Below are 23,038 nucleotides of genomic sequence, written 5' to 3'. Positions count from 1 at the left end.
CGTTAGCTTTTGTTTCATGGTAGCCCTGACAGTGGTTTGACTTGTTGCTGGGAAGAAGCAAAAGGTCACCACTTCCCTCAAGGACAGATGGCAGCAGGTGATGACATAACTGATCGCACATAAGAGAAGCAGATACAAGAAACTGGAGGCTCCGGATCAGGCAGCAAAATAGGAACTTAGTTATTTGAGTCATGCTTTTGGCCTCAGTTTCTTCCCAAGAGCACTAGCCACAGGGAGGGAACAGGGCCCCAGTTCAGCTACTTCCCTTCCCCAGTACCTCCCAGATAGCTGGGGTGGCCCCACTGGCGCCTGGGCCAGGGAGGCACCGGGTTCCACAAGCCACCTCAGGAGGCCCCGTACCCACCTCCTCTTCCCCAAGCCCTGGCCCTATTCTTAGGCCAAGGACTAGGGAGGCTCTCAGTAGGGGACAAAAGACCTGCCACTGTGGGGGTCAGGGGCTTTCCTGGGCCCACCTGTGCCTCAGACAGAAGGCATTTGTCTTCCCCCAGCCTTTCCTCCGTTCTCCGTATCCTCTCCATCTGCTTCTCCAGTTAAACAGACATCAGGACTTCTGGGGCTGTCCTCTGTGTCTCTATTTTATTGTTTTTGCTAGGTGTTTATCCTTGCAGGATGCTTTCCAGGAGAATTCTGTAGCCCAGGCTTTCTTTTAATTCTCTTTTCAGGTGTGTGTGTCTGTTGCTCCATCCCTCTATAAAATTCTCTATCTCACAAGTTATCTGCATTTGTTGCCAAGATTTCTAACTGATTCTGTTTCGTAGCATTCTTTTTTTTTTTTAATTTTATTTAAGGAGAAAAGGAAAAAAAAGCAGAGAAAGGGTACAAGTTATACAGATTTGCAGAAAAAAAATGAACAGTAGGAAATCACTAGTTAATGGATTACATATTGTCATCTTAGAAATAATTGTTCAAGTCACAAAATTAAAGCTTGTAAAGTGGACATTCCATCAATGATACTGCAAACAGTTCTGTTCAATGATCCGATAAAACTCTGTGATATCATATTCTGTCTTATACACTTAAATATACATGCAGTTATATAGTTTAGAGCACTTTGTTTTCCTCTCTTTTGTACAATGACTATTACACATTTTGGGTTTCATTGCTCTCACGGTTCTTATTACTTTTTTGGAAGAGAGTAAAACCAAATGTGACATAACAAAACAGAATCGGTCAAGTCAAAAGGGTGGACATAATAGATAATGTGGGGCTGGGGATTTAGCTCAGCTGCATAAGCACCTGCCTTGCAAGCAGGCAGTTGTGAGTTCAATCCCTGGTACCGATAAAAAGGAAAAAGACAAAAAAAAAAAAAGACATAATAGATAATGTGAAAACATAATACAAGGTGATCAACAATGGTTACCATAATGACTCCTGCTATCTCTAATAGAATTGCCTATACCATTAGTTATAATACAATTGAACAAAACAGTAAAGAACAAAACCGACAAAACCAAACCATTGGAGACATTGTAGGTCTTCAAAAGTAGATAAAAGTCAACGAGAATGGGCGTTATAATGAATCTCATTATCTTCACAGCTGATGCCTAAATTTTCGAACCTGATACTATCCAGCAAAACAGAATAGGGGAACATCAGTTAAAAACCAGATGGTGAGAGTAATACAGGGCTTTAAATCGAGGTAATGGAAAGTCAAAGTGGGTTACTATAATATATCCTGCTATTTTTTTCCTTTAATTAAAAGGATAAAAATAAAAAAAGAAGTATTAAAAAAGTAAATAATGGAGTGGAGATTGAGATAAAAGAGGGCATAACAACGAAACAGCACAGATCAAAACATAACCATTTAAGCAGAATAGTGTTTCACCACCAGATAATCCTGACCTAAAAGTAGTTACCATATTGTCTATTTCCTTGAAATCCTTGAGTACAACTTCGTATACTGTAGCATTAAGTATATCAAAACAATGTAAAACCATTTAAGAGAATGACAGCATTACAGAGTATTTAGAATCGACTAACAGAAAATGAATAATGGTTTCTGTATAATCTCCTTGTCTTTAAAAGGTTTTTGCTTATACTATCATACATAATAAAATCCAGTAAGATACAACCTATTTAGACCATTGGAGACAGAAGGACAAAAGCTAGATGAGACTTCAAAACAAGATGATACTAAATCAGTATTACCTATTAAGATGTCATTTTCTCCAAAATAGCTGTTCCTATCATCCAATCTTCTCTGCCTCATTTCTGTTGAGCTCTTATTCTGTCAGTAGCTGTCAGTTTGTCTTCTTCACTTTGTTCTCTGCTCCATTAGTTGTGGCCTCCACTATTTCTGGATTCTTTGTATTTTTCTTTTTTTAGAATATCCTGCAATACTCTCTGTAGAGTTGAATTGGTGGTTGCAAATTCCCCCAGTTCCTCTTTATCCTGGAAGCACCTTGCTTTTCCATCAATTTCCAGGGACAGTTGTGCAGGATATCTCAATCTTGGCTGGAGATTATTATCTTTCAAAGCTTGAATTATTTCCCCCCACGCTCTTCGTGATTTGATGGTTTGTGCAGAGAAATCTGCTGTAATTCTGATGGGTGCTCCCTTGTAAGTGGTCTGTTTCTTGTCTCTGACAGCTTTTAATATTCTGTTCTTGTATTGAATTTCTGGAATTTTTATTATTATATGCCTGGGTGTTGCTCTGTTTGGGTTGTAGGTAGCTGGGGTCCTGTATGCCTCGTACATCTGAGTATCTTTACCTTTTGCTAAATTAGGAAAATTCTCCTGGATTATTTCTGTGAGTAGCTTTTGTAGTTCACTTGTTTGTGTCCCTACTTCTTCTTTTATGTTCTTAATCCTTAAGTTATGGATCCTCTTATCATCTTCTTGTCTTTGTATTATTGCTGTTTGTTTCTTTGTTATTTTTAAGAAGTTTTTCATTTCATTCTCCCATATTACAATTCTGCCCTCCAGCTCAGATAGTCTGTCCTTAGTTTCTTTCAAGCTGTTATGCCAGTCTTCGATAGACTTCTTAGTTTCTTGGTAGTCCCTTTGAACCTGCTTCACGTATTCTATGCTTTCCCTGTTTTCTCCATCAAACAATTCTCCCCTCTTTTTCTGTTCTTCCATTCCACCATCTGTTTTTTCTTGGGTGGGGCTTAGCATTTCTCTAACTATTTTGCATACTTCTAGCTTCAGGTCGTTGATAACTTCATTCCTGAATTGGTCTATGAGGCTCTCTATATGGTGCTTTATGTGTATTGGTGCGGTGTCCGCTATTGCCTGTTTCTCAGAATTGGGGGCCGAGGAGCCTTTCTTGTTGCTGCCTCTTCCCATATTATCTGTTCCTTATATATGCAAGCTTATATGAGAGGCCCAGCTTCTCTCCCTGTCAGCCACAGCCTGATCGAATTGCGCTGGTTAGGTGTTCCCACTTACCGCTGCGCACCAGGCAGCCTACTCGGGGGCCCGCCCCTCCCGGCCTCCGTCAGGCTCTGGGATCTGGTTTGGGCCAGCCTACGGGGTCCGCAGGCAGCGGCCTCACACAGGCCAGGCACTTTTCACCAATCCCGCCCGAGAGGGGAATGTGTGGCTGGAGTCGCCACCGCGCCCTGCTCCCGCAGGACTGCTCGGGCCCAGAAAGTCCGCTGGAGTCAAACTGTGGTGGAGTGTCAGTTTCTCTCACTCACCTCGCCACAAGGCAGAACATGCCTCCCTGCCCGTCCTGTTTTTGACTCTGTTCGCAGACTCCCTTTCTCAGAGTTTCCGCGCGTCTCTCTCCTTGCCGAGCCGATGTAGAGGCAGCCAGCCGCCGCACGGCGGGAAACCCAAATCGTGGCTTCCAATGGCACAGGGTCCAGCCTCAGCAGCGAGACTTTTTTGTTCCTGTTTTAGCACCAGGACTGCATTCCAAGTTGGTTTCTCTCAGCCGAGTTCGTTCCTGAGTCAGCAGAGCATAACTCCACCTGCTTATGTCTCTTTAGTCCGCACCATACCTGGCTTCTGAGCCTAGTTTTTCAGAGAGCCTCCGGTAGTTGCTGTTATCTGTCCGCCATGTTCTCCCGGAAGTCTAACTCGTAGCATTCTTATAATAACTTGTTCTTGTTTCATGGTTATAAGACCTTCTGTTTTCTGTCTGACGATGTATGTCATATGGCTAAAAAGTCCAAGCTGGGATGCTTTCTTCACTTTATTTCCTCCACTGGATTTCGGTTGTTGGCTTGGTTGTGTTTCCGTGAATAGGATTGCTTTTCCCCACGTGTTTGATGTGTCTTGTTGATGTGCTGCTTTTGAAACTGAGACCTTGCATTAGATTATCTTCTGCACAGACCGCTGGGGTAGTGGACCAGCTACTTCTGAGGTTTGTGAGTCTCAGGAAGCATGGAAAGTGGAGGATGAGCTATCAAGCAGGGTACATCAGAGGCCTGTGGACCTTCCAGGGCTTGAGACTATACCCCATCTCTCTGCCCCCAATAAATGACTCTCATTGTTCTTGAGATAATGAGGCATGAACAGGAGCAGAAGGACAGTGGTGGGAGCTGGATGGCTGCCCTGATGCAGAATTTCACCCTTGTTCCCATAAGAGGCCCATAGGCCATCCTGCTCCTGGCTTTCTCCACCGCTTTGCAGGATACTTTTTTTCCTGTGGTTTCTTACCATTGCTAAGGCCTCTGCCTTCAGCTTCTTATCTGTTTCCCTTTGGCATCCCTATCAGGTCTTAAGTGATTCCTCTCTTATTTTTGAGTGCATATATTTTAGAACTACCCCATGGATTTGATATAGAAAGGGAGCCATATCCCAGAAAAAGTGGCCCTGAGGGCACACAGCTTTGTGTGCCTGTCACAGCATAATCATGTCACTGTCTTCTGCATGGTGGTGCAATTGCTGACTTATTTCTTGTAGGTGCATTTGTGGTCACCTCATAATTCTCTATCTGGAGTCCCCTACTATCACCTTATGTAGGGGAGATGACTATTCCTGTTAGCCTGCCTCCTGTGGGCCCCGTGTTCTTAGGAAAGCTTACTCCAGTAAGATTTTACTTCTGTAGGCTCCACATCTGATTCCCTGGGAACCTCAGGACCAGAAGGAACAGTGTGGTTCCTTCTGGTCCTGTGCAACCTCCATACTTCTGTTGCTTGGGGGCCACTTTGGTCTTTGGATCTTCCCACAAGACAATCAGTCTTCATCTTCCCTGTTTCTAAAGGTCTGGGGAATGCATGTCAATTCTTAAGCCTGTTGTCTCTGTTAAGAACAGGGAAGTACCCCCTCACCTTCGCCATGGGAGGGGTGGGAAAGAGGACTGCTTCAGTGCATGGACAGGAATTCTGTGATCTCTCCCTGACTCATGTCCAGCTTCTCTGATTTGCTCTGGAGGCGTGGAATGAGCTAGTAGATGAAAAATGGATTTCACAAACTCTCAGCATGAGTCACCTAACAGACTGCCACCTATTGCAGTTTGCTCACCTTGGAGAAGTCAGCCAAAGCCCTGAAAATATTCTGTTGCTTGAGGGTCCATAGTTCTGCATTTGCTTCTAAGCATATCTAGCGGGGTTGTGTACTCATTGGCCTTTGTGCTTGTGTTTTTCAGGGAGCAAGAGGGCCCAATGGCTCAGCTGGTGAAAAGGTAATGGAAAGCAGATTTCTTGCCCCTTCTCATCTGCCTTGGGTTTGCCTTCATTGCTTGAACAGTTGAGTGAAGTGTGAAACACATGAATGTCATGGAGCCCTGAAAAACACACCTTGGAAGAATTGCTCAGGGCAGGCAGGGCAGCTGGGGATGGTGGGGAGCAAATAACCTATGAGATTTCCTCTTCCTCACCCCCTGCTATGAATGCATTCAGATGAGCACATCAGCTTCCCTCCAAGCAAAATGTGCATTTAGCAGGACAGCTGTTTCTGTGTCATTGAGCAGTAGCAGTCAGAGAATTCATTACACTAGCTAACTTTAAGGAGTGGTACCCAGCTAGGGAGTGTGTGGTTTCTTCCATGAGTAAATCTGGGGCTGGTGGTCAGCTTGTCCTCTTCCTTACAGGGTGACCCTGGCAACAGAGGCTTACCAGGACCCCCAGGAAAAAATGGACAAGCTGGCACTCCTGGAGTCATGGGACCTCCAGGGCCTCCTGGACCCCCAGGACCCCCAGGCCCTGGATGTGCAGCAGGACTTGAATTTGAGGTACTCTTCTCCCTTTCTGTGGTTAACACATGATGTGCTGCGGTAAGGATTTTTGGAAAGAGCAGCTCACTGAATGCTGGTCTGAGGGAAGAGGCTGTGTTGATCACTGGGCACCCAGCTCCCAACACAACTTGGCACAGGTATATGCTTAGCAGTTGGATCTGAAATTCTCTTCTTCTTTGCCAGGATACTGAGGGCTCAGGAAGTGTCAGGCTGTCGAGTGAACCCAGAATCCCCAGGCCAACCGTTTCCAGTGTATGTTGACTTTTGAAACCTTCCTGTAAGGATTGTCACATCAGAGTGAGGAGGTGATGGGGGGCCATACTGGCTCTGCCCCTTCCAATAACTCAGCCCCTCTATATTTCCTGTGATGCTTGCTCTCACGAGGGCCACGCTACCATGATCTTCATCACGTGAAGTACCCAGTGACAAGCACCCAGAAGAGCACAGCATGGCACATACTGTGACTGAATATTCAGACATTCCCTTTTCCAGTTGCAGAGGGCTCTGACTCTGGGGTCAAGGGGACACTTCCCAGGGCTTCAGATGACCTCCAGTCCTTCATTCTCACTGGGGGTTCTGTCTTTCTGACTCTGGAAGGGGAATTTGCTGCTATTGCTTGGGACAAAATCCACATGAGAGGCTAGGGAGTGACAACAAAATCTAAGGGTGAGTGGAGAGTGAGCAAAGTGAACCGAAGAAAACTAAGAGTATCTATTTAGTTACTTGTTTGTTTTGCCAGGGTCTCAAAGGAGAAAAAGGAGACCAGGGACCCAAGGTAAGATCGCAAATGTGAGGGAGGACTTCCCAGCCTGGTTCTGGAAACACGTGGAAATTCTTACACATGTGCAATGACTGTTTTTCACTTCTCACTGCTGTAACCAGGGTGAAAGGGGGTCGGATGGAGTCAGCACCGTGGGACCTCCAGGACCCAGAGGTCCCCCTGGGAGGATTGAGATCTTGTCTAGTGTGAGTATCCTTGAGGTCAGAGTTTGGTTGGGTGTCTTTCGCTTTTGCTACAAGTGGGGGAGTTGGCTGTCCACCACGACAGGGCTTTGGGTCTGCTGTACACAGCAGGCATCTGGTGTTCGAGCTTTCACCTTCCAGCGTGCTTCGCTGTCTGCCGTCTCCCAAAACACTCTCATCTTCTCTTCTGTTTGGCACCATTTGAGGTAAACTCAAAAAGCAGCCAAGAAGCACAAGAGCTATTAAAGTCTTGCGGAAGCCCCGGGTAGGCAGTTCTCAGCTTGCCCAGGAAGCTTCTGAACAAGCTGAGAAGTAAAGCCAGGAAGGAAGGGGCCAGCCCAGAGAATCCCTTATTGCCCGAAGAAGTTGCAGTGAACGCCTTTGTTCTGCTGACTCACCCTAGAGGCAAAGAGACTTGCCTGCCAGGTATGAGGTGTGCTTCCTGGAGCTAGGCAGGTCCGAGAGAAGGCTGAGCACACCTGTGGGTCCTTCCCAGAACTGCCATCCCTTCTTGTCAAAGAAGCATCATTGGGTGACCCCTTTGGGTGGCGCTTTGGTGGGCTGTTTAGAAGTATCCATACCCCACTTGTTCCCATACAAGCAAGGGCAGCATTCACTTCCAAACTCCATCAACAGGGAAGTCAGCATGGCATGCTTGTCATTCATACTGCAGTGGCCTGGTGGAGACATTACCGTCTCATCCACTTTCTCCCTGGAACCCCTGTTCTTCTCTGTATCCCCACTGCCGGGCACCTGGGGTAGGCTTCATCATTGTTAGCTGAATGAAACTTGGATGTCATTTAATTCGCTATTGTTGTCATCTCCACTCTGGCACAGATACCCAGGGGCATAAAGTCTGTTTCAGGTGCTGTGGATATACAGATAGTGAAGTGCAGAAAGTCCCCAGTGAGGTCAGGGGAGTAACTGTGACAATGCAGGGAAAGGGAGGAGAGGTGGTTTGGGCTATGAGAAAGCAGAGAGGACTTCGTGGAAGTGGTGTCTTTGGGCAGTGCCTACAAAACTGAGAAGGATCTTGCCAGGCACGAGGGACAGGATTTCCAGAGCTCCAGCATGAGGGACACCTGAGCCAAAGCTGAGAGGAGGATCGGGTGCGCGGCACATGGGAAGTTGGCTGCAGTAGGCAGCAGGTGGGTGATGGAAATCAGGAGAGAAAGCCGGACATGGACAGGGTCTGATCAGGGTCCACTCAATACTGAGCCATTGTAGTTTCAAAAAATCATGGCCCTTCTCAGAGAAACAGCATCATGCTGGTAGACAACCAGAAGACAAAAAGTTCCAAATAACTGAGAAAAGGATGAGTAGAGTCAAAAGGAAAAAAAGTATGATTTAAAAATACCGAGTGGATATCGCTGTGAGGAAATAGGTTCTCTGATGCTTCTGGTGCAAGTGTAAATTGCACAGCCCTTTTGGGCGGCTCTTTGGCAGTCTGTTGAAACTAAAAATAGACATCCTCCAAAATTCTGCATGGCAAGATCTCCACACAATATGGTTGAGTGAAAAAAGCAAGCTGAAGAATAATACATAAGCCTGGTGCCATTTATGTAAACTAACCACGTGGACACACCGACACTATATGCTTTCTGTGAGTGCCTATATATATATGTATTTAAAAAGAGAAGGCGTGCATATAGTGTGTCATTTAAAAATTAATTAAAAGAGGAAGGTGGCCAGACAGGGCAGAGTCGTTGGATAGAAAGTAGGAAGGATGAGTATGTGGCGCTGCCTTTGGGGTGTCACCAATCAGGATGAATATGTGGCACTGCCTTTGGGGTGTCACCAATCAGGATGAATATGTGGCACTGCCTTTGGGGTGTCACCAATCTGTGCCATGTGGGTGACTTCAGCTAAGGCCTCACTGCCAGGAACAAGGCTGGACACATATATTCTCTGTCCTTAATTGTCTGATTTTTTTCTCTTTTCAGTCTTTGATCAACATCACTCATGGATCCTTGAATTTCTCTGACATCCCTGAGCTCCTAGGGCCGCCGGTTTGTATTCACTGCTGCTCCATGGGAGGTTTCCAGCTCTGTTGAAACCGTGCCACCTTGGCCTGGAATCTTTTCTTAGCTGTTGATGTGTAGAGTTAGAGTCTATCGAAGTAGCATGGAGAGGGAACTTTCTGAGGAGTCGCTGTCACGGTAATTTGATTGTGCAGAGTTGTCCCCGTGCAGCCAAAGCTTTTGGTCCTGTGCATCAGATAAAAATGGAAGTGTAAGAATCCTCACAGCAGATACATTGATATCCATGCTTTTATCTGCATGATACTGTTCACAGAACAAGAAGAGCTACCCTTGGACTCATGGAGAAACTGGAGCCCAAGGAGAGAACATGACTGGCTTTAGTCTTTCTAGCTCTGAAAGCCCTCAGAGTTGACTCAAGGCAAACAGGACCTATGAGGAAGGAAGCTTCCGGCTTCCACTGTTGTAATAAATTCCCATTGTATGTGCTGGGAACCAGGAAGAGAAAAAAGCTTTGGCTTTTGGAACCTTGGGGTTACACCCTCCTCTCCACCCGTGATTCTCTTTTCAGTAGCACTTGTGGCAGGCTTTGGGCAGCTTATAGGAAGCAAGGAGTGTGAAAAAGCTCTGTATGCTGTGGAATCTCTGTAAATAGCTTTGGAGACAGAGGCTTACACCACTACTGCTGTGCAGTGCGGGAGTCCCCTAGGGCTGTGCCCTCTGCAGGTTCCAGTGAGACTGGCCTGGATATCCATCCAGGCATATCCTGGGGGGAGCCTGGAATCTGTTCTAAGATCGCTGCAGGTATCTGGGAGGCTCCTCTGCCCCAGATTTCTCCCTCTGAGCAGTAGCACCTGTCTGAAGGTCGCCTTGCTGTCCCTTCTGCACTGCATCCCCCAGGCTCTCTTTCTTTGATCACTGTTAATGTACCATCCGAGCCAAGCATAGTGGTGCACACCTGTAATCCTAGCACTCTGGGAGGCTGAAGCAGGAGGAACACAAGTTCAAGCCTAGCCAGGGCAACTTAGCAACTTAGTGATAACCTATCACTGAGAAAAGAAAAAGAGCTGGGGACATAGTTCAGTGTGAAGGAAAGATTAATAAATAGAATAAAATACTATCCAAAAGGCCCTAGTAATCCATCCTACAGCAAACCAGCTAGTAAACAGGAACACATTTGGAGAGGATCTTTGTTATCCTCACACTGTAAGAGGTTTTGGGTGACAGGCGATTTGGGGTGATGCTGAAACAAGACACATACAGCTTAAGACTGAAGAGTAAGCATCTCTGACCTGAGTCCCTGGGCCCTGTCCGCCTGCATCACTACGCCTCTGCTCTCTCTTTCCTGTGCTCTTGCCAACTGTTAGCTTGGCCTAGGTGGAGTCCAGGCCCCCTTTATCTCTAATGCTGGATCACACTTTATTGTACTCAGTAGCTGTTCCATCTATCTACCCATCTTTTCTTTTTCTTCTTTCCTTCTCTCCCTCTCTCTCTGCCTCTCTCCTCCCTGCCTTTTTTCTTTCTCTGCCAAACTCCTATACTTTCAATCGCAGCAAGCACCTGGGTTGGCAGGTAGAGACCTGGTGCTCAGGTTTAATGAAGCACAAATTCTTAGTCTCCTCAGTCCTTGGAAATGGCTAGTCTGAGTGGACCCAGTACAGCATGTGCCCCTAGTACTAACCAGCTCTGTGACTCTGTACCTCATCTCTCCCGGGCCTCAGCATCCTCCTCAGCAAATAGGACAATGGCTCACTGGGTGCAAACAGGCTGGTAGGGGGTGGCCCCACCCTGGGACACGATCCCCACCTAACTCTGGAAATTCTTTGTCTTTGGTGTGTCACAGGGGCCTGATGGTTTGCCCGGGCTGCCCGGATTCCCAGTAAGTACCACAGCAAGCGCCCTCTCCCTGTGCCCTGAGCTGTGCGCGCTCCTCTTCCGCTTGGAGTAGTGGTTTTCGCCATCCTTGCCTGACCACCAGCTTGTTCATTATTCTCTCCTTGCTCCCACCTCCAAGTGTCCTTTCCTTTGAGTCCCATAAGGCATTATTTTTGCCAATTTTTGGTAATTCTCTCCGTACTAAATAACAGCTGTGTGTGTATTGTGTGGATTTGTTTTCCTCCACCACTCCACCAGCAGCTTGCGGAGGGTCAGGTCTTACTCTGTCTCCTTATGCCAGAACCAAAGTCTGAGCCTGCAGTTGGCTTCTGTGAATGACAGTAGATGAGTCACGCATTTCAAGGAGCTAAATGTGCCTAAAGAAATAGGTTGGTGGCACTTGAAAGAAGGAGATCGAGTGAAACCACAGAATAGTTGTCTAATAGTTAATAGTCTGTGGGCACAGCATTCCGGGACTTCAAAAGGTGAAGATGTGTTTCTGTGTACACACAGAAAGGGACTGTTTTGGTCTAAATCTTTGAGTTTGTGTAGAAGCCAAAGGCCTGGCTCCATGTGAAGCCTGCACAATTTCTCCAAGACCTAGCAGGTCTGAAAGGGCTCATGCCAACAAGTCACATGAGCTACTTGAAGAAAGTGTCTCAAAACTGTAATAAAAAGTGACTCTTCATGGTGGAGCACTAGGTGATCTCTTTGTATTTTGTTACACTTTTCTGAACTTTTTACATTTTCTAAAGGGGCATAAACTATGAAGACATCAAAAATACATGGTAACTAGACACGAAAAAACAGAACAGCTGGGGATATCGCTCAATGGCAGAAGGCTATCCTGGCATGCTGGAGGCCCAGGGTTTTAGTCCTAGCAATGCTAAAAAAACCAAAAAGCAGAAGGGAGAGTGGTAGTCATGAGACAGCCCCTTGGGTAGGAGGAGACAGGGCCTCGCCTCTGAGCTCCAGCCCCAGCACAGGTACTCCAAGGTCCAAGTCATGCTGTGGAGCGTATTTTCCTCTGAGGGTTTCTGTGTTCAGGGAGTCCAGTCTCCTCGGCAGAGCCTCCAAATCACTGCAGAGGGAAAAGAGGGGGCCAGGCAGGCAGGATGCAGGCCACTGAACTCCATTAGGGAAAGCTCCATTTGACATATTTTGTGCATTCTTCAAGACTTGATTTGAAAGAAAGGGAAGACTTCATTCCTGAAAGATAATAATCACCAGTATGTGAAAGCCACCACCATCATGGCCAGCTCACTTTTTCACCCAAAAGACAAGACAGGACTTGTGAAAAGTTAATTATCAATAAGGTGTTGAAATGTCCTTTGAGGGTAGATGTCAAGGCCAAATGAGTCATTGTCACATTTGGTGCTTCTCAGAGTTGAGACAAGACTGCAGCTGGCTGGGTATGGAGTTTGGCTTTGCAGTGGGTGGCTGGAGCATTGGTTCAGGGCAGCGGGGAAGCCAGGGAAGGGAAGGAGCAGCATGGAAAATGAAGTGCTGATTCAGGCCTGGCTGGGAGGATTGAGGTGCAGACAGGATGTGGGATGCCATCTTGTAGGTAACAGGGAGCCATGAAGGAAGAGAGGATTGGAGGTTGGGGAAGGTGAGCTGGAAAGGCTTGGGGAGCCGTGGGAGAATCGAGGCAGGAAGACTAGATAACAGCAGGACCAATGCTTCAACATCACCATCAGCCAGCATTCAGAAAGGTGTGGGACCTGGAGGCCTCCTGAGGCTCAGAGCTGCCTCTGCTCTACCCGGCCACAATCTCTGAACCTCTCCAAGTTGAGAACATGTCGTGGTTCACCTTTTAGACTGGTTAAAGCATTTAATCTTAACACCACAGTAACCTCCAACAATTCCTTCCAGGGCCCTAGAGGACCAAAAGGTGACACTGGCTCTCCTGGCTTTCCAGGCCTCAAAGGAGAACAGGTAAGAGGAATCAGGGTATCGGGGTGGGCTTGTGCTTTTGAATTCACTAATCATTTCCAACTGACTAAACATAGCTTTTAACTTTTTTCTTCTTTGATAAGCAGTTCATATATAACAAATTAATCCTGTTATGCTGTAGTAACTTTTTAGTAGATTCACAAGGTTATGCAGCCATCACCACTACCTAATTCTAGAATATTTTCATCAGGTTCTGAAGAAGGGCCGTGCCTACTGCTGTCACTCTATAGCAGTTAACTTATGTAACCTGAGAGTTCCTCCGTGGTGAAGCTCACTCTGGGGATGAAGCTGATTATCCCCATAATTTGGAAAGAGAATGCAGCTCAACACTCCCTCAAACGCTGGTCTGACTTGCTGTATGCTATGCCTAACCTCCTGTGGGCATCTTCATTCAAATAGGAGCTCCTTGAGGACAGGCTCTGCTAAAGCTCAGGCACTAGCACAGAGCCTTGTGTATAAATGACATTGGAAATGAGTGTTGGATAAAACAATATATAATTAATGAATAAAATAATGACTGATTTTGAGAGATTGTAAGTTGGTGCACTCTGCAAATTGGACGACAGTTGTGCAAACTCTTTGGAATAAATACTTAGTATACATGGCACTTCTGAAAACTCCCAGGGTATGGAACTGGCCTTTGTACCTTCCACACTGACTTCTTAAAATTAATTTCTTAGTTGGCTTTTATAGATGAGAGTGGAGAGTGACATTCACAAACAGGTCTCAGGGACTCCAGATTAGACCCATTTCTTCACCCACTCATTTGTATACTCATCTCATCCCTCCTTCATACACTGTCCCCTAAGGGCAAAGAGACAGTGGACAGTGTACAACCTGCTGTGATGGGAGTCTGCACAGAGCTCAGGGCTGGGGAGCTTGTGCATCCCCTCAGTCTGCTACATACGGGGAGTTGGAGGGCCCTGCTTTCTGAGAGGAAGCACTGTTAAGACTCTGTACCTCCCTCTCCCACTGTGCCACACTGGTCCTCAAAGAGGAGAGAGGCCCCAGCTTGTGTAGCACCACAGCTTAAGGGGACAGAGGGCTGTGTTCTGGGCACAAATTCAGGGCCAGAGGAGGATGATATCTTGGGGGTGCTTTTCATGCTGTAGACCTGCAGAAATGAGATGGAGCCAAGGTAGTTCCTAGGGAGCTACCTTGGGAGGAGGCTGGATTAAGCACGAGTGCTTCTTGCTTGCTCAGTGCTCTGTGTGCTATGTGCCTGGGTCAGATGGATCTAGGGGGTCTTAGGTGCAACCCCTGCCCCACGCCTCTGCCACTTTGAAAGACCAGGACAAGTGCCTGGGCAGCTTCGCTTCAGTCATGACAGCCAATGTGCTTCCTCCTGCTCTGGCTCTAACGCTTTTGTGCTTGCTTCTTCTTGCTGCTGGCGTGCTCAGGACTGCCCTTCCTCACCGGTGAAGCGGTAAGACCCAAATGTCAAGTGTGGGCCCTGCGGGGTGGAGAGAAGAGGCTGCTCTGCTCACTTTGACACCTCTGCCTGGCTACTTCCAGTCCTTTTGCAAAGAGACTTTCATGGCCCAGCTTAACTCCGCAGGCACTAGCAAGAGACCTCTGAGGGTTATAGAAGGTTCCTCTGCCTGGCCTTTTCTCAGAAGCCTCCAGGGATAGTTGATGGCCCTACTAAAGACAGGATGGGGTCAGGGTCCTGTATCCTTGCTCCAGACTTCTATCTCTTCTCTCCCAGCATCTGAAATAGCTTTGCCTGACCAAGTCCTTGTAAATGTTTACACAGGAGCCTGGAGTTTGGAGGTAAATTGGCCTGTGGAGACACGAGGCCCCTGTGTCAAGAGAGGCTGTTGTTTACACCTTCATCTCTTTTCCAGTTTCAGCTGTTTAAACAAAAATAGGGGTTTCTGGTGGGCACAAATCTCAAGTCAAGATGTTAGGAAAACAAGGCATCAAACCTACTAGGAGCAGGAGGTGTCTGCAGGGGTGTCGTGTGGCTAGAGGCAGACAGGACTGTGGTGGGGCCAGGTCCTGAAACACTGAGGGTAAGCGTTCAGATCTGTCCTCAGCGGGAGTCTGGAGGTCCCCATAGAGCAGGCCCATGCTCTAGGATACACAGGAGAAAGCTCTGGGGACATCCAGTCTCACAGGGCTGGTGCAACACTTGGGTGCACGTGCTGCCGAAGTGAGCACGGGAACAGCACTTTAGCAAGACGCTGTGTTGGAGCAGCGGGGCTGGAGGAACCAGAAAGGCAAGATGAAGATAAAGAGTTAGAGAAGACGGACCAGTAGATCTTAGCGACCCTCTGGACCTGACAGGTGGCAGGAGAAGGCCTGACTTGATCAAAAGCTTTCTGTGTTGTAGGGTGAGAAGGGCGAGCCAGGCGCCATCCTGACGGGCGATGTTCCTCTGGAAAGGCTGAAGGGGAGAAAGGTAATTACGTCACCAGGTCCTGAAGCCACGCATCTTCTTTGGCTTCCTGTGTTTGTGGTTCCAACAGTGTTCTTCTGAGTGACAAGTCCGTATCTCCCTGTTTTAGGGTGAGCCTGGACTGCATGGAGCCCCGGGACCAATGGTAAGTGAGATTGCCACTCAGCTGCTACTGGCCTAGCCTTTGCAGCGTGTATCATGCTTCGACTCTGTTAAACCTGATTGTTTCTGTCGTGAAAATAAGAAGGATGTGACAAAATCTGTGTACATTAGGGTGGGAAAACTGCAGCTGCATAAACATTTCAGCAGTTGAATGCAGTAACAGCTATGTCTTATCTACTGTGGGGATTCCCTATTGCCCCTCACCACCCTAATAGTGCCTCAGGACTCAGGATACACCCATGCCATGACTCTGCCATCTTATGGATTCAAGGTTACACCAGCATCCTGCAGACTAAGGTTGGGTATGGGAAGAGACCATGGAAAACGTCACTTCTAGCACATTCCATTGCACCAGAACTCAGATTTGGGGACTTCTGACAGGTGGTATAGCTATGTGTCCAGGAAAGAGAGGAGATCAGGTGGTAGTGAGCTCTCAAAGTTATACCAAAGTGCTTGTCTTGCAGAAGATTGCCCATGTCCAGGGAACCCCTTCCAGGGATCCCACATAATCTCTCTGGGCCTTTTGGATTCTGAATTTGCTACTTACTTGCCATGAAATCTGGAGCATGATTTCTCTGGTTTTCTGTTTGTCCTCCTGTACTGAGAAGGGGGGGATTGAGACTAGTGTGCTAGGTCCTTCTGGCCATTCCATTCTGGGGATCTACAGCTCATGTCATTTTGTGAATAGTTTTCAAGACTACTATTTCTTTCAAGGTGAGCCCTAAACTTCTCTGTCGTACATTCCTCCCCCAAATGAAGACGGCTCAGGTGGAGAGCATTCAGTGCAGGTCAGACACTGTGCTGATCCTCCCAGCAAGTCATCTCATTTCATCCTCACCACTCTAGACTGAATATCAGAACTCCATTTTATAAGCAGCCCTTTTGGGGAGAGAAGGTAATGAGGAATGAACCTAGGGCCCTTTGTGCTAAGCTACATCCCCAGTCCCTACCTCTTTTTGGTGAAGTCTCGCTAAGTTGCTAAATTTCCCAAGCTGGGGTTGAATTTACAGTCCTGCTGCCTCAGCCTCCCAGTATGCTGGGATTACAGGCATGTTCCCCTGCACCTAGTTTGAACCCCTGTCTTGTAGATAAGGAGACTGAAGCTCAAAATGCTTAAGTAACCTCCCAATGTCCTGTGGCTTATAAAGGGAGATGAAGGGTCTCAGGCCAGCCTGTCTGAATCTGTATCCAGATTCTTTCCACTGCACACCTCAGCTTCCAAGGATCGAGCTGCCCTTGATTCTGAGACTTTATGTGTTGCAGAATTGGACATGAGGCTTGTTTAGTGAAGCTGGATCTCAAACCTAGGCAAAGAGGGTCAGACATTTGTATAACAGATGTGTGCCCTTGATGCATGGTCCATAATCTCCAAGGCACATCTTTTAAAAGACCTTCTAAGGCCTGTGATTCCTAAATCAGCCAGAATGGACACCTAGAGTAGGGTAGCTGAGAGCTAAGGCAGACTGGAAGAGTCTTGTTCACAACTGGTTAACTACTCAGTAACCTCAGTGCTATGGGAAATACAAATAGTTAGCAACGGGGCCAGCAGGCGGCTGCAGATGGCCGTGGCTGTTGTCCCACTGAAGGCCAGCTTGTGCACAGCTTGCCAAACACAGTCAGTAAGGGCACCTTTTAATTTGCATAACGATGCCATATGTGCTAACAGTGGCCCTGGTGCCTCATTTAGCTTGTGACTCCTTTGCAAACGCACTAGGGTCTTGTTATTCAAAGTGTGGTCCAGGCACCAGCATCACCCATCATATTATGGGTCTTGTTAGACACCCAGAACTTCAGGCTCAGCCCCGACACATCAGATCTGCCTTTTAACAGAATCTGAGCGGTTCTCGTGCACATGGACATAGGGAAGTTTGCACTAGATCCTGCCACACCAGTGGGCTGTGCCCTGCTCACTCCTTCCATCAGAGTGATTTGGAGGGAAACTCTACTGCAGATCCTATTTCAGTGCAATGTTTATTCACAGAGATTCAGAGCATGGCTGTCTCTGTTTGTGGCAGAAAGAAAGGATTTAGAGGGCTCTTAGCTTAAGCCTGTCATTTTTTTTCTGAGAGTCAGAGCAGACCCAAAAATAGGACTGGGAAGACACAGATTAGAGGAAGAGCATGTTCTGGAAAAAGGTGCAGCATTGGTGGCTTTGTATCCCAGATGCCACAAGGCTACATGACAGTTCCTGCAGGGGCTCAGAATAGGGTTGAGGCTAGGCAAATGTGCCAGTCTAGAAACCCACCACCGAAGGACTTGGTTGGGGGACAAGGTGTCAGGCCAACATTGGTTCTTAGGACAGTAGGAGCCAAATCTTATCCCAGAGTGGGTACCAAATCCTGGGCACCTGGCAAATAAGGAAGGTCGGGCTGCATTGCTTAGCATGGGAGACAAGCAGAACCCTGGGGTATATGACCCAAAGAGAGTAAAGGTCCACATTCTGAGCCACCACTGTACCCAGACACAGGGGCACTGAAACTCTGAGCTGCTGACGTCTTACTCCTTAGTCCTGATGGTGAGGGCCCAGGGCCTTGGATGGGGTACAGCCTGAAGGAAGGGGGGTGTCAGGTGGGGCTCAGCAGTTGCTTCTAGTAGAGAAAGGGAGGTAGGAGACCAGAAACTGAATAGGCGGCTACTGTGTAATTGTTCTTGCCCGCTGTCCTCCTCTCCTAGTTCATAGTCACTGCTGCTCATTAAAACAGGCATGGCACCCCCATCTTTCTGGATCTTGAGTTTCTCTTGTTTCCTGATGTTTGTCTTGCCTCTAGGGACCCAAAGGGCCACCGGGACACAAAGGAGAATTTGGCCTTCCCGGACGACCTGTAGGTATCAGTGTTCCTAGACTGGGATGCGAAGGGTGGTGCATGTGGGCTGGCTGGTCCCTGGGCAGAGGATTTACTGAAGTGTCTCCTGTGGGCCTCAGGGTCGCCCAGGACTGAATGGTCTCAAAGGTGCCAAAGGAGACCGAGGAATCATGATGCCGGTGAGTGCCACCACCTCTGCCTGCCACCACCCCATGTCAAGCTAGGCGTATCACCAAGTCTTTGGTGTCCAGAGCAGACTGAGGGAGAGAAGGTCTTGTGATATCCACAGAAGAAGAGTTTTTTTCCTTCCAACACCACTTCCAGAGGTTCTTGCTCCCAACTCTGTCCCCTAGCTGGCTCTCAGGAGGGTCCCTACCACCTAGAACACCTTGATAGGGCATCAGCCTCTTCATGCAGCTCCCAGAAAGGAGAAAGGAAGGAGGGAGACAGGTATTTGAGCATGCTCAGGAAATGGAGTTCCAAATCCTAGAGCTTCTGATTCTAGGGTAGTATCCCTTTTTCCCTCCCGGACACTCCAAAGGGTTGCTGGTATCGTAGGAACTCTTCCTGTGCCTGTGAGCAAGTATCAGTCAAGTACGGAGGGCTTCACGACATGGAAAACACTGGGGTGAGGTTTGAGGAAGTGTTTATTGAGCACCCATTATGTACCATATACTACACAAAGTGCTTTCAAGGACAGTAGCTCACATAGTCTTGGTAATAACCAACTATCCCATGAGACACACTAGCAGAGAAAATGGGCTCCTATAGATACGAGGTTTCCTGCCGAAGGTACTTAGCTCCTAAGCACCAAACCAGAAAACACTGCACTCTGTTTGTTGCTGCTTATCTTTGCACCAGTCTGTTTGTGTGTCTAGAAGTCCAGAATGCAGTTCCCCTAAAGCCTTCAGGTATGAGCACCGTCAGCTGGCCCCCAGGCACCGCTGGGTAAAGTGGTGCCTTCAGGAAGTGCTCAGGGCAGCTCTCCTCCTGTGTGCCCATCCGAGGGCCAGTTCTCAGACCCCAAGGTCCTCCTCTCAGTTAAGAGGAGGAGATGTTGCGTGGTACTAAGGCCAGGCTAACTGGCTTGGAAAATGACTGTGCTATCCAAGTGAGTTTTGCACCTAATTTCGTACTTCTGAGGCTCTCCCCAGGCACTTCCGCACGCAGGATGAGCCCGTGGTATGACTGAGCACTGCTTTGGAAGTTGCTCTGTGGTTTTGGGCAGGTTGCTTTCCCTCATCTGCCTGGGTCAACCAGGCCTAGTACTTCTTGCTCTGCTGTCTTCTCCACGGTTTGTTGTGGAGGCGTAGTGAGGTCATGGCTGTAGAAGTGCTCTGTGGACAAGACCGAGGGAGAAGCTGATTGCTTTCAGTCAAAGGCCCTCCTTTCCTCGTGGTGTGCCTGCCCAGAACCTGGGGAAAGTGTCCTGCTGCCACCTCTGCGTTCCTAGCTCCTGAATTCAGACATGACCTATCCTATCTTTTCTCCCTTCAGGGACCACCTGGTCTACCTGGTCCTCCAGGCCCCCCTGGGCCACCTGGAGCTGTGGTCAACATCAAAGGAGTAAGTGGGAATGGAGCTGGGGGAGACATGTGAGGGGGACTATGCATTGAGCACCTCACTGCCTTAAGCCCAAGTCAGGTGTCCAGTGACCTCACCTATCTTATTCTATTTCCCATAGACCGTGTACCCAGTACCTGTCCGGCCACACTGCAAAATGCCAGTAAGTAGCACATAGCACAGAGAAAATGATCACTCTTTGTCTTAGGCCTGTCCATTCCTAGATATCCTCCCTGAGTCTTCTATTACCTATGTGTGGACCCTTAAGTAACTAGAATCTCTAGAAAACAGACTTTGGCAGTGAAATACTGTGGGTCCTGGATGGGTGCTCACCCTGGCTGCTTTTAATACGATTCATAAAGTTGTGTCTTTTCTTCTTAGCATGGCCATGCTCAGAGCAACATAAAACTGAGGAAAATACACCCAGAATGCTTAGCTGGAATCCAGGAGGCCCTAGGTTCAGTCTGCAGCACTGCAAACAGATAAATCCCAATGCCAACCTATGGTCTCTACACGGAGAACTTAAGGGTTAAGGTCTGTAACTGCAGTGCTGGCCGGTGATCACAGTGCATAGTCCAGTGAGGCAGAGCTGATCTCTCTCCCTTAATCATGAGGAAACAATCTGTGACTCACAGAAGCTCACTGACTGGCCCAATGTTTCAGGACGTGGTGGAGGGAGATCATAACGCAGGTCTCTTGACCACAAATCAGCAAGTGCCGTCATGCTTGCCTGACCCTTCAGCCCATCAGCAGCACCATCTCCGGGCTTTCACACAGCTTATTAGAGAGTCTTATTTCTGTGGGGAATCCCAGGAAGGTGGGCCAGTCTCTGTGCATAGGCATGAGTCATGAAATAGCACCTGATCATTCTTATTCACTCAGAAAATATTTATCAAGTACTTCCCCAGTGTTGAATACTCTGCTGTGCCCCACAGACACAGGAGTGAACTAGACAGGCATGGTCTCTGTTCTCTGGCATGTGTAAATTACAATGCAGAAATAGTCTTTGAAGTGGGTTAGAAATTGACGCCTTTAGGAGGTGGTGGTGAGATCCAGCTACAGTGTGTGACAATGATGCAGTTTGGCTATTTCCCCTGATGTGCATCCAAGTGTGCAATCCAGGGTCCAGGAACTCAGGTCTGGAGGGCAAAGGGCAAGTTCTGCCTGTGTAAGGTGGTGGAGGGACCTTCTGGTTGGGAACTGCATGAGGACAGCAGCAAGCCCAGACATGCTTCTGTCGAGGGTCTGAAGAACAACAGTGCTGGAGGGACCCTCTGAGAAACTACTATGTCTGTCATTAACATGCAGGGCAGACAGGAGCTCAAGAGGCAGTAGGCTGGTCATGGGTCCCAGAGTGCTGAGTGTCAGAAGCTCCACCCAGCTCTCATGGTCTCAGGCTTTAATTGGACCAACCATGAGATAGCACTTGACAAACTTCAGGGTGCATGACTCACACAAATACTGCTATGATTACCATGGCCTGGGCTAGGACCTTTTGCATCATCAATGGCCTTTGGGAGAAGAGTTACAGTACTTAAAAGAATTGCATGGGCTCTGAGCATTTTGGCTGAGCTATTTATTTTGTATTGCCTGGCTGGACACCATGGGGCCCAGAGCATGGACATTTTCTGACCACATCTCAAGGTGAACATTTCACAAACCCCTTCTGATTTCAGCCCCTCTGACACTGTGGCAATTTACAGTCACACCTGTGGTGGAGGATGTTCTCAGTCCCACTGCATTGAGTCAGCTTGGCTGCAACCTCCATCCTTAACTTAGAACTGAGACTTTTGGTGAAGATTCCTTCTTCTTTCCCCCGTCTTTTCTTGGTGATCCCTGAGAAGCGTGCAGATCCTGTCCATCAGCATAGAAAGATCCCAATGCCCGATGGATCCCTTTGGTCCACATATCAACTAGGAAAAAGGTGAAAGTGTACTATTTAATACAAGGTGGCAGGTAGTGCTGTCTTAATAGTAAGGGAATGTAGGAATCTTGGAAGAAATATCTAGAACAGTGTGGACTCTAAACCCTGGCACTTCATGGGGAGTCCAGAAGAGGTCCCCAGGTCTAATCACAACCCCATGGTTAACAACCACTACTCTGAGCATCTGTTCCTTAAGCTCATCTTTAATTACACAATGGACAAACTGCTGGCTGGCCTGGTTTCAGCACTGGGTGTATCGCTGACTTGGGTGCTTGGTCTCTTGTGTGAGTCAAAGTGAACATTGGATAAGAAAGATCAAGGCCACAAATGCTGATTGCTACTATGTTTTGTTGGCTGAAAACCTTAGACTTCCCCTCTGCTGAGTTGTCTTGGCCAGTGGATCTCAGTTCTGTCTACTATATCCCAGCTACCTGATGGGTCTCCCAAATGAAGACCTGGAATTCTGTGTGTTCAAGGCTGCTGGGGAGTTCCAGGTTTCACGGGGCTCCAACATTGCCTCTTCTGCCACACTGCCCAGGGATCGTGGCTGCCTGACCATACCAGTACCCAGTCAGGGTCCTCATGTCTGACCCAGCTGTTCTCTCTTCACAGGTTGGTACCACACATCCTGGGGATACCGAACTCATCACCTTCCACGGTACACACTCCTTCCTCTGGGAGTTTCTCTGGGACATTTCCTGACTTAGTGTCTCTGAAGATGATTTTCATGTGTCCAATGCTGGACACAGAGCCAGTGGTCGGGAGTTTCTCTGGGACATTTCCTGACTTAGTGTCTCTGAAGATGGTTTTCATGTGTCCAACGCTGGACACAGAGCCAGTGGTCGGGAAGATCTGGCCGTGCGTGGTGGGAGGAGTGGCAGTTGAGCAAGACACTTCTGTTTGGCTTTGTCACACATCTGTCCATTCTATACATCTTTGCTAGGTCTGCTAGTCACCAGGAAGTGCTGCCTTTGTTCTCTCTTTTGTTAATCTGGTCCTAGACCTTCACTGGTGCCACCTCCTCATGCACTGGGCTAAGACCCTATGCTGTTCCTGTCTCCAGGCCTTCAGAATCTGTTAGGTGAATGTAACTATTAAAAACTAATTGTAGCACGAGGTACCACAAGCTGAGACAGGAAAGAGCTGTGAGAGCTTGGAAGGCCTACCTTCCCAGTCAGAACCAGGACTGCTGTGCTCCCGGGTGAGGTGTGAGCACTGGAAGGTGTGGGAAGCGCTGGCTCTGAGAGCTGGTTTAGGAAATAG

General features: G+C 47.9%; 1 protein-coding gene across 2 annotated transcripts in view; it reads left to right on the top strand.

Annotated features, from left to right (window-relative positions):
- The window catches only part of Col15a1 (collagen type XV alpha 1 chain), a 104,065-nt gene that overhangs the window by 64,577 nt on the left and 16,450 nt on the right, over nt 1-23,038 (top strand). The window contains exons 16-30 of one of the 2 annotated variants that reach the window (XM_003470723.5): nt 5,561-5,596; nt 6,005-6,145; nt 6,332-6,400; nt 6,888-6,923; nt 7,031-7,114; nt 9,055-9,120; nt 10,934-10,969; nt 12,841-12,903; nt 15,257-15,325; nt 15,432-15,467; nt 18,253-18,306; nt 18,408-18,467; nt 19,786-19,854; nt 19,973-20,014; nt 22,388-22,433. In XM_003470723.5, the coding sequence (XP_003470771.2) occupies nt 5,561-5,596; nt 6,005-6,145; nt 6,332-6,400; nt 6,888-6,923; nt 7,031-7,114; nt 9,055-9,120; nt 10,934-10,969; nt 12,841-12,903; nt 15,257-15,325; nt 15,432-15,467; nt 18,253-18,306; nt 18,408-18,467; nt 19,786-19,854; nt 19,973-20,014; nt 22,388-22,433 (907 nt within the window). The remainder of the gene's footprint in view (nt 1-5,560; nt 5,597-6,004; nt 6,146-6,331; nt 6,401-6,887; nt 6,924-7,030; nt 7,115-9,054; nt 9,121-10,933; nt 10,970-12,840; nt 12,904-15,256; nt 15,326-15,431; nt 15,468-18,252; nt 18,307-18,407; nt 18,468-19,785; nt 19,855-19,972; nt 20,015-22,387; nt 22,434-23,038) is intronic. The other variant, XM_013153450.3, reaches the window with a different exon arrangement.

Source organism: Cavia porcellus, unplaced genomic scaffold (genome assembly GCF_034190915.1).
Source record: "Cavia porcellus strain 051 isolate PalLab524CR breed Dunkin Hartley unplaced genomic scaffold, mCavPor4.1 scaffold_1, whole genome shotgun sequence".
NCBI classification, from domain to species: Eukaryota; Metazoa; Chordata; class Mammalia; order Rodentia; family Caviidae; genus Cavia; species Cavia porcellus.
The sequence above is the reverse complement of the archived record's forward strand: the minus strand, read 5'-3'. Positions and strand labels throughout refer to the sequence as shown.